This window comes from Chiloscyllium plagiosum, chromosome 25 (assembly GCF_004010195.1).
Source record: "Chiloscyllium plagiosum isolate BGI_BamShark_2017 chromosome 25, ASM401019v2, whole genome shotgun sequence".
Classification (NCBI taxonomy): Eukaryota; Metazoa; Chordata; class Chondrichthyes; order Orectolobiformes; family Hemiscylliidae; genus Chiloscyllium; species Chiloscyllium plagiosum.
Window position 1 is genome coordinate 13,443,608 of NC_057734.1, and position 17,155 is coordinate 13,460,762.

Sequence of the window (17,155 nt, forward strand, 5' to 3'; positions counted from 1 at the left end):
GGCAAAATATTACCTGAACAGCTATAAATTGAGGGGAATATGCAGTCAGACCTGGATGTCATCACTGAAGCCACTGAAGATACGCATGCAGTTGCAGGAGGTTGTCAGTGGTTAGCACTTCTGCCTCACAGCGCTGGGACCTAGGTTCAACTACAGGCTCGGGTGACTGTCTGTATGGAGTTTGCACATTCTCCTCATGTCTGTGCGGGTTTCCTCCCGCAATCCAAAGATGTGCAGGTTAGGTGAATTGGCCATGCTAAATTGCCCGTCGTGTTAAATGCATTAGTCAGAGGGAAATGGGTCTGGGTGGGTTACTCTTCAGAGCGTCGGTGTGGACTTGTTGGGCCAAAGGGCCTGTTTCCACATTGTAGGGAATCTAATCTCTTATGTTGGCTATGAAAGCAAGAGGATTCAAGTCCAGGAGGAGGGTTGTCTTGCTGCAACTGTACAGGACCTTGATGAGACCACATTTGGAATATTGTGTGCAATTTTGCTCTATCTGAGGAAAGATGTTCCCGCTTTAGCAGGAGCACAGGAAAGGTTTACCAGATTGATTCCTGGGTTGGAAGGACTGGCGTAAGAGGAGATGTTGAATCAGTTAGGTTTATATTTACTGGAGTTCAGAAGAATAAAAGGGGTCTTGTGGAAACCTACTAGACAGGATAGGTGGAGGAAGGATGTTCCTGATGCTGGGGACAGCATCACGGGTGACAGTCAAAGGATATGGGGTAAACCATTTGGGACTGAGCTGAGGAGAAATATCTTCACCTAGAAAGTGGTCAGCCTGTGGAAATGCCTACCACAGAAAGCTGGTGAGGCCAAAATATTGTGTGATTTCAAGATGATGTTGGTTATAGCAGTGGAAGCTATATGGAGAAAAGCAGGAATAAGTTAGGTGATCAGCCATGATCATAATGAATAACACAGCAGGATTGAAGAGCTCCTATTTGCAATGTTTCTTTTCCCAAACTTGGCCAACAGACCTACCGCTGCAGTTCCAGGCCCCAGGATGCTCGCTGCTCTTCTAATCATTTGCTGGTTCTCGCTCACATTTGTTGCTGATGGGCTCATCAGTAAGCCTGCAGCAGCAGACACAGGAGAAAAAGGCTCTGATTGGAGGAGTAGCCCTTTAAAATCTTACACTTAGACTTACCTATATTTAAAACTCCGGCTTATGAATCTGCCAGTATTACACCTGTTGACCTGTATAAAATACCCACAGCCTGTAAGGTGGACGCCCTTAGCTACCCAATACACACTTAACTCTCTTCACATTGTTGTGACTTTACCAGGTTAACTTGAGCAGTCCACTCACCCTCTCTGCAAAAATAAATTTAAGCCTAACCTTCCATTTTCTAAAAGTAGCTGTCTTTCCCAAATCTTAGAAGGCTTCCTCAAACTTAAGAGGGTTTTGTTTAGAAAAAGTACCTCGAATTCTTGAAAAAATCTCTGCACCTTCTCTTCTTCAAATAAATAATTCCAGTCACAATCAAGAGTGAAACATCCCATATATTTACTCAAGGAACATTTAGTTCTCTTGGTAAGCTGGCCAGCATATTTTCTTAAACTAACACCCACAAGTAGTTTAACCATTTATTCATTTTATGACAGTTTGTGGAATATTTCCTATCCAAAATGTTTCTTCTGAAACAGGATATTGTGTCTCATTGTGTGAAATCCTTTTCAGTACTAATCAATGTGATCAGTACTGCATAAATGTAACAAATTATGTTTTAACACAGGTTTTGAGCACTAAAGTAAACCATAGAATGTTATGTTTCATGGGATTTATGCATATAACCGCTGAACTTTGTCACTTGAATACTTTAAAGGATGTTATATTATCTTCTGTCTGAGTTATGCCATAGTTGCTGTAAAGTTTTTTGTTTAAATTATTTTTTCAATTTTTACATACGAAAGAAATAATCTTCTCGTTGACATCAGTTCTTACTGACTTTTGTTTCTCAGGTGGACGACGCAATGTTTCAGCTCCGGGTTCACGTCCTCCCTCAGCTTTACACCAAACTAACCCTGCACAGCCATTTCAAGCAGGTAAGTAACCCCAGAGATCAGAGTGGGCAAAAAGAAAAATGGTCTGAAAATTAGTGGCTGAAGACAAGAAGCTGAAAAGCTTCTGTGATAAGGAATCATTTAATTCCAGCACATTCTATGTCTAATGAATGCAAAAGCCCACTTCAAATTAGTGAAGCCATTCCTTCAGGTGGATAGAAACATTTCCTTCCCTTTATTTGCCTTCCATTACTGTCAAGACGATGGTGATTTGATACAAAGGTACAAAGTGATCTCAGCATTTCAGCATTCGAGGTAGTTTGTATGCCTTCATCTTGTATTACATGTACTAACAACAGGGTATGGCAACATCCTTTCCAGAATGATTTTCATGCAAAGCAAAGTAGAGCAAAGCAAAGTCTTATTGCATAGGGCTTGTGTGGGAGAGCTGTCATAGCTCCTTCCCATGCCTTGCCAACCTGTCAAAACCAAAGAAGAGAGTAGATGGGAATTTTAAAAACCCAACAAATATGAAATAGTTTGTCTGCTTTTCTTTGGCTACTTTGTGTGTCAGCAGGAGCAGATTTCCACTCTGGTGTCCGCAATGCCATTCTGATGCTTTCCAACCACTTATTAGAGAGGGTGGAAGCCCATGCCTTTGCATCCCCAACAACCTGGGGCTTCCTACATTGTGGCTTCTGTTCAGAGATGTTATTACACACTGCTGGAACAGATGGGTCTTAAACCCAGGCCTTCTGGTTCACTACCAGTACAAATCTAAGATGGAAGCCAGCAACCTTGGTCAGTATTTAACCCATGAAGGAGCTTCCTATTTGTTTGGACAAACAATTCAAAGCAGGAAGAATGAATTAAAATCTCCAGGGCGTCTTGTTGGAAGGAGATCGATGGTTTGCTGCTCATGTTGCCCAATGAAGATTTGTGTTCCCACCTCTCTTCTGACAAATCCTGAACCAAAACAGAAATTGCTGGAGAAACGCAGCAAATCCGGCAGCATCTGTGGAAACAAAAACAGAGTTAACATTTCAAACTGGTGAAGCGTCACTGGGTTCAGAACGTTCATTCTGTTTTTGTAGCCAGATGCTTCCAGACCTGCTGATTTTTTCAGCACTTTGTTTTTGTTTCAGATCTCTAGCATTCACAGGTCTTTGTTTTATCCTTGTGAAGAGGTGATCTGATCACATTGGCTTTCTGTTCATTTTAAATGTTAAAATCTATTCATAAATCTTCCTCAACATCTGAGCAATGTGCTTTTCTCTAAAAATGCACAGGAGTCTTCACCTGTAGGGGAAGGAAAGTCTAAAGAAGGTTCCATTTTGTTCAAATTCACTACAGAAGATAAAAAATATGGCAAAAGAGAGGGTGGAAGCCCATGCCTTATGTTGGGTGCTTGAGCTATTCTTAGATAACACAAACAAGACTGCTTACTGTGGCTCACTGAGTGGCAACATGAAATAATCTGTGTTTTCAAAGTGCCTTGATGGTCCAGCCTTTCCACTCTGTCCTTAAACCATGTGTTTAATGCTGTCAGTAGAGGTACATTAATCCAAACCTCTTACATGTTTCTCCATGAGCAGAGGTTTGCTACTAACTCTCAGACAGTCTCAAAAGATCTCCACCGTCTCCTAAAAATGATTTATTTTGTACACACGCTCACATTCCCAGACAATGGCAACACCACAACAGCCTGCCAGCAAGGAAAATACAATTAGAAACCTTGTGCCTGGTAATATACAAATACAAAGTTCAAAAATAGCAAACATCTTGGTTTTGTACAGAATAGACAAATATTTTCAACAACAACAAAAAATTCCCCTAAAAGTTTCCTTCATCATTAGATTTCACTAGGTCTCTTTAATGAAATTTCAAACTTTTCTTTTGTGCTGTCTTTGTGAGAGAGCTGTAGATTCTTTTGACATGTCAGGTTGACATATTTCTGGTTTCCCTGTTCACAGGTGTGTCTGGAACCTATAGACCAGGTCAGGGAGTGACTCCCAGATATCCTGAACAAATGTCAAGTAAGACTGTTTATAAGCAGCTCTATTCTCAGCATCTCATTTCAGTTCTTCCTTTTCCAGTTTCATCTTGGATCATATGGTCATCCAGCAGGTCCTCAACTTGAAGGGATAAAGAAATAATTCTGTTCTGTCTTTTTCCATTATTTATTTCTGCCAGTGGTAGGGTCTCCATCCTTGTCACATTCTGTGACCAACCAACCCACCCCATCATCAGATGCAAGTTATACCCTAGTGAAGGAGGAGAGAGCTGTCCGCCACCATCCACCATATACAGCATCAAGTACAGCCTCAGCACTGCCTCCTTCCACACAACAGCAGGAGAATGAAGATGAAGATCCTTATGACTCAGATGAAGCCAGTGAGTGATGTTTTGATTGGCCGATTCAAATGAATTCATTAATAAAGACCATTAAATAGCAAGTATAATCTACTCCAAACATATCACTGTTGCAATGAAACTAAAAGAAAAATACTGGTGAAAAGGCACAGAAGACCAGTTATAACCTCGAGAAATTAACTCACACAAAGTCCGGTTCACATGGCACCACTGTGCTTTTTGACCTAATAGTACTCTGATTTTAAAATTCTCATCATTATTTTCAAATCACTTCATGCTCTTGCCTTTCCCTGAGCTTGTGATGTCTTTGAGCCTAACCAGTCCACCAAGATCTCTGCATTGTCATTATGAGAGGGCAGCAGAATCTTCACTGTTGTGAGGTGTTGGTGTGATGGTATTATCACTGAACTAGTAATTGACAACCCCAGGCTGATATTTGGGGGACATGGGCTCAAACCCCACTATAGTAGACGGTGAAATTCAATAAAAATGTGGAGTGAGAAGGTGGTCATATGGCAACTATAAAAGCCAATGTTGGTTGTCATTAAAAAATCCATCTGGTTCACTAATATCTGTTAGAGAAGAAGATCTGCCATCCTCACCCAGTCTAACCTACATGTGACTCCAAGCCCACAGTGATGTGGTTGGCTCTTAACTGCCCTATGGGCAATAAACGTTGGCCTAATCAGCAGTGTCTACATGCCATGAACGAATGTTTAAAACAAAACCCCTCCAAGTCTGGCCTCTTGCCTATTCTGCTTTTCCACCTTTCAATGACTGGTAGGCAAGCCTTAAACTGATCTCTAGAATTCCTTCCTAAACGGCTCTGCTTTTCTAATTCTCTTTCTTGCTTAAAGTCAGTTCTTAAAACCAACTTCTTCGAACAAGCTTGTCATCACCTGTCTGAACATGGTATTTAATCCGATTATGTTTCGCTGAAGCAAATTGGAACTTTTACCATGTTAAAGGTGATGTAAGTACATGTGGTAATATTTTGGGCATCAACATGATATAGGAGCTCTAATTCATTATGCTTTAATAAAACCACTGGAATCACTTGGAGAACATGAAACAAATAATATAGATATGTTACTTGTAAGATGACAGGTGCTGCTGTGACAACAAATATTTTCACAGCTGTATAATGAAATCATGATTTGTTTTCACTTTGAATATACAGACACACCCAGAACCTTTGTTTTCCAATTAGTCTCCTCTGCATTTTGTCAGCGAGACAACAATCTGGCTGACGGTGATAGAAATAAGGCTTAGTTAAGTCTTCAGGTATTTTACGAGGAAGTACAGTTTGCTAAATATGAACAAATTTAAAAGTTACTTACTTTGCCTCATTCAATCATGAAATTAAAAGGGTTAAAATATATGATGATTTTAGTTAAATTCAATGCAAACATTTAAATGTCTCTAAGTCCCCACTGGAAATCCTTGTACCTGATACTTGGGTCGGCAGCATTTGGAAAAAATGTGTTTTAATTCTAATTTGTGGCTTTGTGTACCTCTGCCATTCTTGACATACCTCTGGCTGCTGTATTAAATGGGTGAACATTTCAAATGTGGGCGGCACGGTGGCACAGTGGTTAGCACTGCTGCCTCACAGCGCCTGAGACCCGGGTTCAATTCCCGCCTCAGTGTGGAGTTTGCACGTTCTCCCTGTGTCTGCGTGGGTTTCCTCCGGGTGCTCCGGTTTCCTCCCACAGTCCAAAGATGTGCAGGGTCAGGTGAATTGGCCATACTAAATTGCCCGTAGTGTTAGGTAAGGGGTAAATGTAGGGGTATGGGTGGGTTTCGCTTCGGCGGGTCGGTGTGGACTTGTTGGACCGAAGGGCCTGTTTCCAGACTGTAATCTAATCTAATCTAATTTAAATATAACAACAATAGGAGATTATCTCAGAAACGAACAGAAAACTAAAATGAACTTGCACTAATGGCAAGGGCCCAGAGGCGACTTATTGGAAAACTGCAGGCAGCAGACTGGAGTTGTTTGATACACGTTGGCAGAAATTAGAAAATGAGGTAAAAACAATGACTGCAGATGCTGGAAACCAGATTCTGGATTAGTGGTGCTGGAAGAGCACAGCAGTTCAGGCAGCATCCAAGGAGCAGCGAAATCGACGTTTCGTGCAAAAGCCCTTCATCAGGAATAAAGGCAGTGAGCCTGAAGCATGGAGAGATAAGCTAGAGGAGGATGTGAGGTGGGGGAAGGGGAAATGAGGAAACTGTTGAAGTCCACATTGATGCCCTGGGGTTTTATTTGGATAAAAGTAATGTACAAGGAGATGGCACAGATGAAATGGGTCAAAATGGCCTCCTTCTGTACTGTAAGACTTCAGTGATTGATCTAAATCACAACCTAGAAAGAGAAATCCAGTGCTAACCAGGAACTAACGAGGATGCCAAGAGTGAGCTTTGTGCAATTACATTCTGTAATTAAGAATTGAAAAGTGGGCAACGTTAAGCTGAACCTGTATCAGAATTAATATGATAGGTTTAATGGAAAGCAAGGCAAGCATTTGGGGGAGGAGGGTAATCATGGTATTTTGATTAGAAAAGATGAGAGTCCTCAGGAGAGCATAAACAACATTGTGGACTGTTGGGTCAAATGGCCTGTTTTTATGTAATATTAGACATTGTGCTACACATAGAAGTCCAGATATTGTGCTGTGCATGTACAGTCATACACATGGTTAATATGTCTGCACTAAATTCTTTAGCTCACTATTTTATTCTATTTTGGATTAAAAAGTAGTAGACCAAGTGGTCATACAATAACACTATAAATGGCAGGGTTAAACATTTGTGAAGTGTACTATAACCTATCATCTAGAAAACCAGACATATATACCTCTGCATTGAGTACACTATATACTTAGTTAAAGTTATACACAAATCTGGAGTTTAAAGGCTAGAACTCATTTACTTTGATGCATGATGGCTATTAAAATGATTACAATTTTAACCCAATTGGAATGCTGTGAATGACTGTTTTGTTTTTATAACACTCATTGAAGATGGTTTTGTTGGTTGTGTTCACAGCTACATTGGGAGCACTGGAGTTCAGTCTAATATATGACCAGGTCAACAATGCTTTGCACTGCACCATCATAAAAGCAAAGGTGAGCTGTCAACTTTATTTATTTTCAAATAGAATTTCATCATCAAATTCAAAATGTGGATACTAAACGTAACAAAACAATTTCCAGTCAATTGTGAAATGTTCTTTTGTCCGAAAAATTTGAAAATTAATTATTTAATAGGTGACTCAACATACTTTTAGTTCAAGGAAACATTTGAGTTCCTGCTGTCTGACCTACACATGCAGCCCAGGAAGTGTTTATGGCAAGATTTAAGAGTAGGAATTCTGGAGGCACTAGATAATGGTCAGTTATGATTCAATTAGATTAGATTCCCTATAGTGTAGAAATGGGCCATTTCTACCTAGAAAATAACCCACCCAGACCCGTTTCCCTTTAACTAATGCACCTAACACTAGGGGCAATTTAGCATGGCCAATCCACTTGACCTGCATATCTTTGGATTATCGGAGGAAACTGGATCACCCAGAGGAAACCCACAAAAAACACAGAGAATGTGAAAACTCTACACAGACAATCACCCAAGGCTGGAGTCAAACCAGGTCCTGGTGCTGTGAGGCAGCAGTGCTAACCACTGAGCCAGATATAACATTGCTTCTGGAGGAATTCAGAGATTTATGATTGTATCCATTTCAGATCAACAGGAGGAAAACATTCATTTTTATCTGTGAAAGTCATGCATAGAACATGGTTGGCTGATGTCAGCCCACTTATGTGAGATGAAGTCAGCAGATTTTAATAGGCATTAAGCTGGTAAACCCCTTATCAAGCGGAATAGGGATATTGTTGGGGTTAGTGACCTCATGTTGTTTACATACAATACTGAGAGATTCAGTTTCAGGTTTGTAACTCAAGTGCTGATGTGGCATTTTTGCCCTTTGTACATTACAGGGACTGAAACCAATGGACTCCAATGGCTTGGCTGATCCATATGTGAAAATACATCTCCTGCCTGGAGCCAGCAAGGTACGATATTCCTGTCAGATTGTAAACAGCATATTCTTAAGATTTACGACTGGTGAAACTGTTCTATGGCTACTGACGTACAGGGAGGTTTCAGTGCCACAGTGAATCACAGTGAGTTTGTGTTCTGAGGCTCTGTTACTTATAAACTATAGGAAATGTCTGTGACAGGTAACAATTGAAATGTCACATCTGTGCAACAGATTACATTGATATCAAGAATTAACAGGCCAAATTAATTTCTTGGCCAACCATTTTAACAATTATCAGATACAGTTATCAGAAATACATTGAGGTAGATATTTGTGCGTACAGTAAATACTCATACAGTGGGTGACACTGGGAGAAAGTGAGGACTTTGCAGATGCTGGAGAGTCAAAATTGAAAAGTGTGGCGCTGGAAAAGCGCAGCATGCAAGGTGCAGGAAAGTCAACGTTTTGAGATGGGGAAGGGGGCTGAGACATAAATAGGAGGGTAGGATTGGGCCTGGGGGTAAGATAGCTGGGAGGGCGTTGGTGGATGCAGGTGGGGGTAATTGTGATAGGTTAGTGGGGAGGGAGGAACAGTTAGGTGGGAAAGAAGATGGACAGATATGACAAGTCAAGAATGCAGTGCCGAGTTAGAGGGTTGGATCTGGTGAGGGGAGAGGAGATTTGGAAACTAGTGAAGTCAATGTTGGTGCCGTGTGGTTGAAGGGTCCCAAGGCAGAAGATGAGGCATTCTTCCTCCAGTTGTCAGGTGGCTTGGATTTAGTGGTGGAGGAGGTCCCGGACTTGCATGTCCTTGGCAGAGTGGGAGGGGGAGTTGAAGTGGTTTGCCACAGGGCGGTGGGGTTGTTTGGTGTATATGACCCACAGATGTTCCCTGAAATGATACTGAATCGGTAGACCAATTTAGATGGTCGCACAAGTCATAATCTATCCTATTATGTTCCTCTTATTCTCCAAATACCTCAGAAGAAGGTCTCAACCAGTCTACCTGGGGAGAAGACCCAAAGAGAAAGGTAAAAGCATTTCCAGGCAAGAAAGATGGGAAATGGTGGAAGAAAAGTCAACAGTTGGGTGCTTTGAAGTGTTTCATACCAGCTGGATCCACAAAGAACCATAGAGCTGCTGGCCTACTCTACTGTCCACTGAGAACAAAGCCATAATCAGAACAACATAAAATATTTAGAACATATTTTCATGTGCACAATTTATCAGGTGGAATTCCCCAATTTAATGACAAATAGATGCATTACTGTTAACCTTATCTGAGTAATGGTGTAATGGTACTCTAGATTCAAAGACTTTACACCAGGAAGGCTATATCCTATCATGAACAATTGACCTCAAGGAAAATGGGTAGGGAATCAGAGCAGAAAAGAAGATAGCCTGATAAAAATGCCAGAATTCTTGATGATCTTTGAGACACTCAAAATGATAGCCTGAGCAATTGAATGAGTTGAATCAAACATGTTTATATTCTTTCCAAACATAGTCAAATAAGCTGCGCACGAAAACACTGCGCAACACCCGAAACCCTGTGTGGAATGAACGGCTAACATACCATGGAATCACTGAGGATGATATGCAGAGAAAAACTCTCAGGTGAGAAATATAGACAGATGCCTGAGAAAAGCAACCTCTCTAGTAGTCTTAAGGTAACCAAGAATCCCTTCAATAATCTTCAACCAATTCGGAAAACCTCATCAAATCTCTCATCCAATGAAACTCTTCTAATAATCTTCAAGTGAAGCATGTTTTCAGGTTTGAATTAAGGTGTTTGACATCTCGAATGGTCTATGACTTCTTCCTTTTGTTAATCCACCTTGATCTCTCTGGCCTTTTCTACCCTTAGTTTTTATACAATGGACATGGTGAGTGGTTTTATGATTCTATTCAGAAATATTCACGATTTTATTACTTTACTTTCAGTTTTCAGATATTGTGAACTAATGCTTCTGGCTGTTTTGGGTCATTGCTCTACAGGCAATATTGGAAGTTGATAACAGGCATAAGGGGCTTGGCATCTTGCCGAATGAATGCAGACACAGGAACATTGGAAATAGAAGCAGAGGAGGCCATTGGCATTTTGAGCATTCTCTGCTATTCAATAAGATCATGATTGAAATTTGATATTATTTATACTTTCATAACTCTATGTTGATTCTGCCCAATCATATTATGATTTTCCAAGTGTCCTGTGTAGTGATTGTAATGAGGTCAGCCGTGTAGACCCTAATTGAGTCCCTAAATGGACCAGATTAACAGCCCCAATCAGGAACCCCTAGCTGACATATAAACAGGCGTGTCAGAGGTTCTGTCTACTCACTGAGAGCTGGTTCTGAGGAAGCTGGACCAGTGTCAAGAACGATGCAAGTGCAAATAAAGGGTGACTTGCCAACAGGATACAAGTCTCTATGGAGTTAATTCAGTAGCAATGAGAGTGAGATTAATCATGTGACCACTCAAAAGCACCTATCACCTGAAGTCAAACTGGCTCTTCAACTGGCTTTGTCATTGGAAAATGTTTGAGGAGAAAGTGAGGTCTGCAGATGCTGGAGATCAGAGATGGAAATGTGTTGCTGGAAAAGCGCAGCAGGTCAGGCAGCATCTAGGGAACAGGAGAATCGACGTTTCGGGCATTAGCCTGAAGAAGGGCTAATGCCCAAAACGTCGATTCTCCTGTTCCCTAGATGCTGCCTGACCTGCTGCTCTTTTCCAGCAACACATTTCCATCATTGGAAAATGTGGCAAGTGGAGAGTATGAGGATATGCCAGTGGAAGTGAACACTCTCGCCAGACCGACTGACCTTGATAGACACCATGTGAGTGAAGGCAATTGCACTCAGGACATGTCCTGAATAGAGAGACCCAAGGTCAGCCCACAGCAAAACCCCAAAACAAAGCCAAGCCCTGGGCAAATAATTAAAATTCTCTTCAGGATTGTAGTTTCTGCCAGTATGTGGACACGAGACATCAAAACAGTCCCACTCAACCTAATTTGAGTAAGAGAACTCATAGGATGGTATCCAGGCAAGTGCATACCCTGGAAAACTCACTTACAACTGGCTTGGAACAGTTAAATCGCTTAGCAACAGCTAAATCAGAGCCAATCAAAATGAATGTCTGGTTAAATGGTCACTCGGTTCATTGGAGATTGATACCAGAACAGCTGTATCAGTGATTGGCAAAGCCAGTCTTTAACAAACTTCATTCTAGACTCCAACCCTTATGTTTGTGCAAGATCTCGGCTTGACTGAGACCCTATACTGGAGAGCCTTTACAAGATTAAGAGTATAACTTTGATTCTGGTCTCATGAGTAGCAGCTGGTTCAGTTATTGTAGTAAAAGACTCAGGCACAAGCCTGCTGGGGAGAAATTGGTTGCGAAAGATTCACCTAGATTGGCTCACCATGTTTCGATGACAAAATGAGTGGAGTCCTAATTAAATATACTGAGATTTTTCAGGATGGTCTCAGGACTATCAAAGGAGCCAAGGCCACCTTGCATGTTGACCAGGAAGCAATTTCACAATTCTGCGAGCGCCATTTGCCTTACATGCAAAAGTAGAGGCAGGAATCAGGAGGCTAGAAAGCAAAGGAATCATCAAACCAGTCCAGTTTGTGGAATGGGAAGCACCGGACATAGCGATAGTGAAGCCTGATAGGTCAGATCGCCCTTGTGGGGATTTTAAACAAATTGTAAACCGTTTCTCGCAGGTAGATAAATACTCATCCCCTCACGTAGAGGATTTATATGCAAAACTGGTTGGCGGGGGGTTGCTGACCATCACAAAGTTGCACATGGAGCCATGCGTACCTACAATTGTGGTTAGATAAGGATTCCCAGAAGTATGCAACAATTAATACCCACAAAGATTTGCACCAATATGCAAGACTGCCATTTGGGTAAAGTCAACCTGTCCATTTTTCATTGGATGATGGAAAGTATTTTACAAGGTCAACCCTGGGTCACCAGTTATTTGGATGACATGCAAATAACAGGGAAAACCAATAAAGAGCCTTTAGAGAACTTGGATATAGTCCTTAGATGTTTCTCCAAGGTGGGCATATGTCTTAGAAGGGAAAAAATGTGTGTACCAGGTACCCCAAATGACCTACTTAGGCCACAGAGTCGACAAGACCAGGTTATACATGTTGGAAGAGAAAGTGAAGGTGATCAAAGGTGTACCGGCTATTGAAAAAGGGTCAGCCTTGGAAATGGTCTCGTAGCCAAGACGCAGCCTTCAGGTGTTGGCACACTATGCTCCCAAGCGAGATGTAGGGCTGTCATGTGATGCCTTCATGTATGGTATCGGGGTAGCGCTGACTCACAAATGGATCAATGGAAATGAATGTTCAATAGTGTATACTTCCCAGGCTTTGGCTGATGCAGAGCACAAATATGCCCGATCAGAGAAGGAAGGTATGGTGGACATAGAGTCATAGAGTCAAAGAGGTACAGCACGGATACAAACCCTTCAGTCCAACTCGTCCATGCCAACCAGATGTCCCAACTTAATCTAGTCCCATTTGCCAGAACTTGGCCCATACTCCTCCACCACCTTCCTATTCATATACCCATCCAGATGCCTTTTAAATGTTGCAATTGTACCATCCTCCACCACTTCCTCTGGCAGCTTATTCCATACACATACCACCCTCTGCATGAAAATGTTGCTCCTTAGGTCTCTTTTGTATCTTTTCCCTCTCACCCTATACCTATGCCCTCTAGTTATGGACTTTCCCAACCCAGGGAAAAGACTTTGTCTATTTACCCTATCCTTGCCTCATGATTTTGTATACGTCTATAAGGTCACCCCTCAGCCTTCGACGCTCCAGAGAAAACAGCCCCACCCTATTCAGCCTTTCCCTATAGCTCAAATCCTCCAACCCTGGCAACATCCTTGTAAATCTTTTCTGAACCCTTTCAAGTTTCACAATATCCTTCTGATAGGAAGGTAGCTAGAATTGCACACTTTATTCCAAAAGTGGCCTAACCAACGTCCTGTACAGCTGCAACATGACCTCTCATCTCCTATACTCTGTGCTCTGACTGGAAGAAAAGCATACCAAATGCTTTCTTCCCTATTCTATCTGCCTGTGACTCTACTTTCAAGGAGCTATGAACCTGCACTCCAAGGTCTCTTTGTTCAGCAACATTCCCTAGGACCTTACCATTGGGTGTATAAGTCCTACTAAGATTTGTTTAGTATGAAAAAGTTCCACCAATACCTTTACAAACGTAAATTTGTAATAGTAACAGATCACAGACCTTTGCTAGCTCTACTCTAAAAGGACAAAGCCATGCCCCCTAGCTTCAAGTCAAGTTCAAAGCAAGCTGTCATTCGAAGTGTGTACAATTACAAGTTGGAAGATTGTCTGGGTGGAAAAAGTGAGGACTGCAGATGCTGGAGATCAGAGCTGAAAATGTGTTGCTGGAAAAGCGCAGCAGGTCAGGCAGCATCCAAGGAACAGGAGAATCGACGTTTCGGGCATGAGCCCTTCTTCAGGAATGAGGAAAGTGTGTCCAGCAGGCTAAGATAAAAGGTAGGGAGGAGGGACTTGGGGGAGGGGCATTGGAAATGCGATAGGTGAAAAGAGGTGGAAGGAGATTGTCTGGGTGGCCAAGTAGCAAATGCAGATGCCTTATGCTGCTTCCCACTGGCAGGTACATTACTGGTGGTGCCACCTCTGGAAGAATCCATTCTGGTTTTGAGCTTTCTCCATACCCTTTCGATCACCGCTGACAAAATCAGTCTTTGGAAGCAAAAAGATACTGTCCTGTCGAAACCAAAACAGCAGATGGCAATGGAGGAAACAAAAGGACCATTGCTATCAGAATTGAAACCTTGCTGGACTCAGCGAGATCAGATCACCATTGAGGGTGGCATTTTATTTTGAGGAGCACGGGTGATTGTCCCAAGCAAAGGTCACTACAAGATACTGGCTGAACTCCATCAAAGTCATCCGGGCATGTCCAAAATGGAGATGTATGCGGGAAGTAATATCCAGTGGCAGGATTGGATGCAGACCTAGCCACATTGGTGAGGCAGTGCCCAGAATGTCAATAGGACAAAAGTTACTGCTCGCAACTCCCTGACATTCGTGGGAATGGGTGGGTAAACCCTGAACTCAGTTACATGTTGACTGTGCTGGCCCTTTCATGAGCTCAACATTCTTAGTCATTGTGGATGCCCACTCTGAGAGATTGGACATGCATAGAGTTCATTCGTCAAACACAGGGACAATGATAGCAAAGCTGCATGCATCTTTTGCAATATATGGGCTCCTGAAAGTTTTGGCCACGTAAAATAGACCATTATCTATCAGCAGGGAATTTGAGTATTGCTTAAAGTTGACTGGTATTTGGCATGCAATTGCCTGGGAGAAAACACAGTGCAAACCTTGAAAGCAGGCTTAAAGAAACAGTTACAGCTTCACTCTATGCCAAACTGGTTCTAATTTTATTATCTGACCACCCCTCATGCAACCACAGGGATAACTCCAGCAGAGTTGGAGAAATCTCCACACCAGGTTAAATCTGATCTGGTGGGACCTGGGGAGGAGGGAAGTAAACGGCATCAGGAACACAAGCCTCCTCTAGGCAAGGGAGACGGTTCACTTCAGGGGAAATCACAGAAATGGCCTTGCATAGTTAAGAGGTATGGTTGACACGAGGTCAGGTCCCGTGTTTGACAAAGATCGGGTAGGTGAGGCAGTCCTGAACAGGTGTAGAACACATGAAAGCTGCAAACGCATGAACAGTGCAGGAGGAGAACAGATGCAACCTTCCACAACAGCCACAAAGGCTGTCAGAAACTGTGGGGTCTCCCACTCCACCTACGACCAAAGAATTGTTGGAATCTGAGATGGACATGACAGATGTCGCAGCCACAACACCTTTACCGCCTGAAGAAGGGGATGAATTTCTTCCTAGGTGCAAGAGGTGAGCTAGGGTCTGGTACGTGCTGCCCATATCTGAGGTTGTGTTGGAGGAACCAGACCTGGTTCAAAAATGCCCCTGGAGAGATTACAAGAAAAAGAACAGGCCTCTGTCCCTGGATTTAGAGGGGGAGGGGTGTAGTGATTGTAATGAGGTCAGCCAGATGGATCACGTAGAATATGAGTTCCTTGATTGGGGCTGTTACCCTGGTCCAATCAGGGAGCCCTGGCTGATAGCTATAAACAGGAATGTCAGAGGTTATGCCCATTCTCTGAGGGGGCTGGACCAGTGTCAAGTACAATGCACCTGTAAATAAAGGATGACTTGGTGATTGGATACTGGCCTCTGTGGAATTATTTCATCCTGATTTCATGTCCTTAACAACAGATTGTAACGTTTTCTATATTATTGATGTTTGGTGATCTGGCCTAAAGTTCTTCTGCAAGTCCATGGATTAACAACCTCTCCCACAGGCCATGACTGTGGCCTACCCTTCCCTGTGCCTACTTAGTTTCTAGCCAAACTGAAAGTCACGTGAGTCAGCTCAGCTGAAGTCTGGCAAGGGACAGGTTTGTGCTATCACATAAAATCTCTGAACCCTGTAGGATTCTCCTGAACTATAGGTTGTCTAAACTTTATCAGGATCTTTCTCACTCCCAATCACTTCCACTCCCAGATCATACAAGTAATAAAATTGCTTCCTCCCACAAAAATTAACTTACTATCACTGCCATTCCCTTAGTCTATATTATAATTTCTCCAAACTGTTTCTTAAGGGATTCATATTTTCTTTTCTTTACCTTTACATATACATCAAAGCTGTTACAATATTGTTTATTTCTTGTGCTTTTTTAAAAGAATTAAGGGAATTTATAGTCTTTAAAGGACTATAATTCACAATGCTTTCCTGCCAGTCACTCAAAGATGGCAAAGACTTTAATTGTGGCACTATTTTGCATCAATATCATAACATAACATTGTGTGTTAACAAAGCAGTACTCACTCAGCAACAATCTTTTCATTGATGTTCAATTTATATTCCACCAATGCCATTCAGCTGCTGACCTCATTATAATCTTTATCCAAACATGGACAAAAACGTAAATTCCAGAGGTGAGGTGAGAGAGATTTCCTTTGACAGCAGGTGGTGTTTGACATGTTGGGCCAATAAGAAACCCTATCAACACTGATGTCATTGAGAATTAGGGTAAAATGCCTGTTTGGTTGAAGTCATACCTGGCACAAAGAAAGAATACTGTGATTGTTGCAGATCAATTATTTCTATCTCAAGACATCATGCAGAAGTTCCTCTGAGTGGTTATTTTAATCAATCTGTTTGGACATGTTATGACATACATCCTACCTGGACAGTCTCAGATTCCTCCCTCACCTTCCTCGACCTTTCTATTTCTATCTCAGACGACCGAATCAACACGGACATCTACTACAAACTGACCGACTCCCACAGCTACCTGGACTACACCTCCTCCCACCCTGCCCCCTGTAAAAACGCCATCCCATTCTCCCAATTCCTTCGACTCCGCCGCATCTGCTCCCAGGAGGACCAGTTCCAAAAACGTACAATCCAGATGGCCTCCTTCTTCAAGGACCGCAATTTCCCCCCCGACGGGGTCGACGACGCCCTCCACCGCATCTCTTCCACTTCCCGCTCCTCCGCCCTTGAACCCCGCCCCTCCAACCGCCACCAGGACAGAACCCCACTGGTCCTCACCTACCACCCCACCAATCTCCATGTACAGCACATCATCC

The 17,155-nt window shown here is 42.4% G+C and overlaps 1 protein-coding gene across 5 annotated transcripts in view; it reads left to right on the plus strand.

Moving 5' to 3' along the window:
- LOC122562579 (rabphilin-3A-like) overlaps nucleotides 1-17,155 on the plus strand; it is a 239,783-nt gene that overhangs the window by 189,443 nt on the left and 33,185 nt on the right. For all 5 annotated transcript variants that reach the window (XM_043715534.1, XM_043715537.1, XM_043715533.1 and 2 more), the window contains 6 exons: nucleotides 1,969-2,052; nucleotides 3,984-4,046; nucleotides 4,204-4,404; nucleotides 7,435-7,514; nucleotides 8,385-8,459; nucleotides 9,936-10,045. In XM_043715534.1, coding sequence (XP_043571469.1) covers nucleotides 1,969-2,052; nucleotides 3,984-4,046; nucleotides 4,204-4,404; nucleotides 7,435-7,514; nucleotides 8,385-8,459; nucleotides 9,936-10,045 — 613 coding nt within the window. The remainder of the gene's footprint in view (nucleotides 1-1,968; nucleotides 2,053-3,983; nucleotides 4,047-4,203; nucleotides 4,405-7,434; nucleotides 7,515-8,384; nucleotides 8,460-9,935; nucleotides 10,046-17,155) is intronic.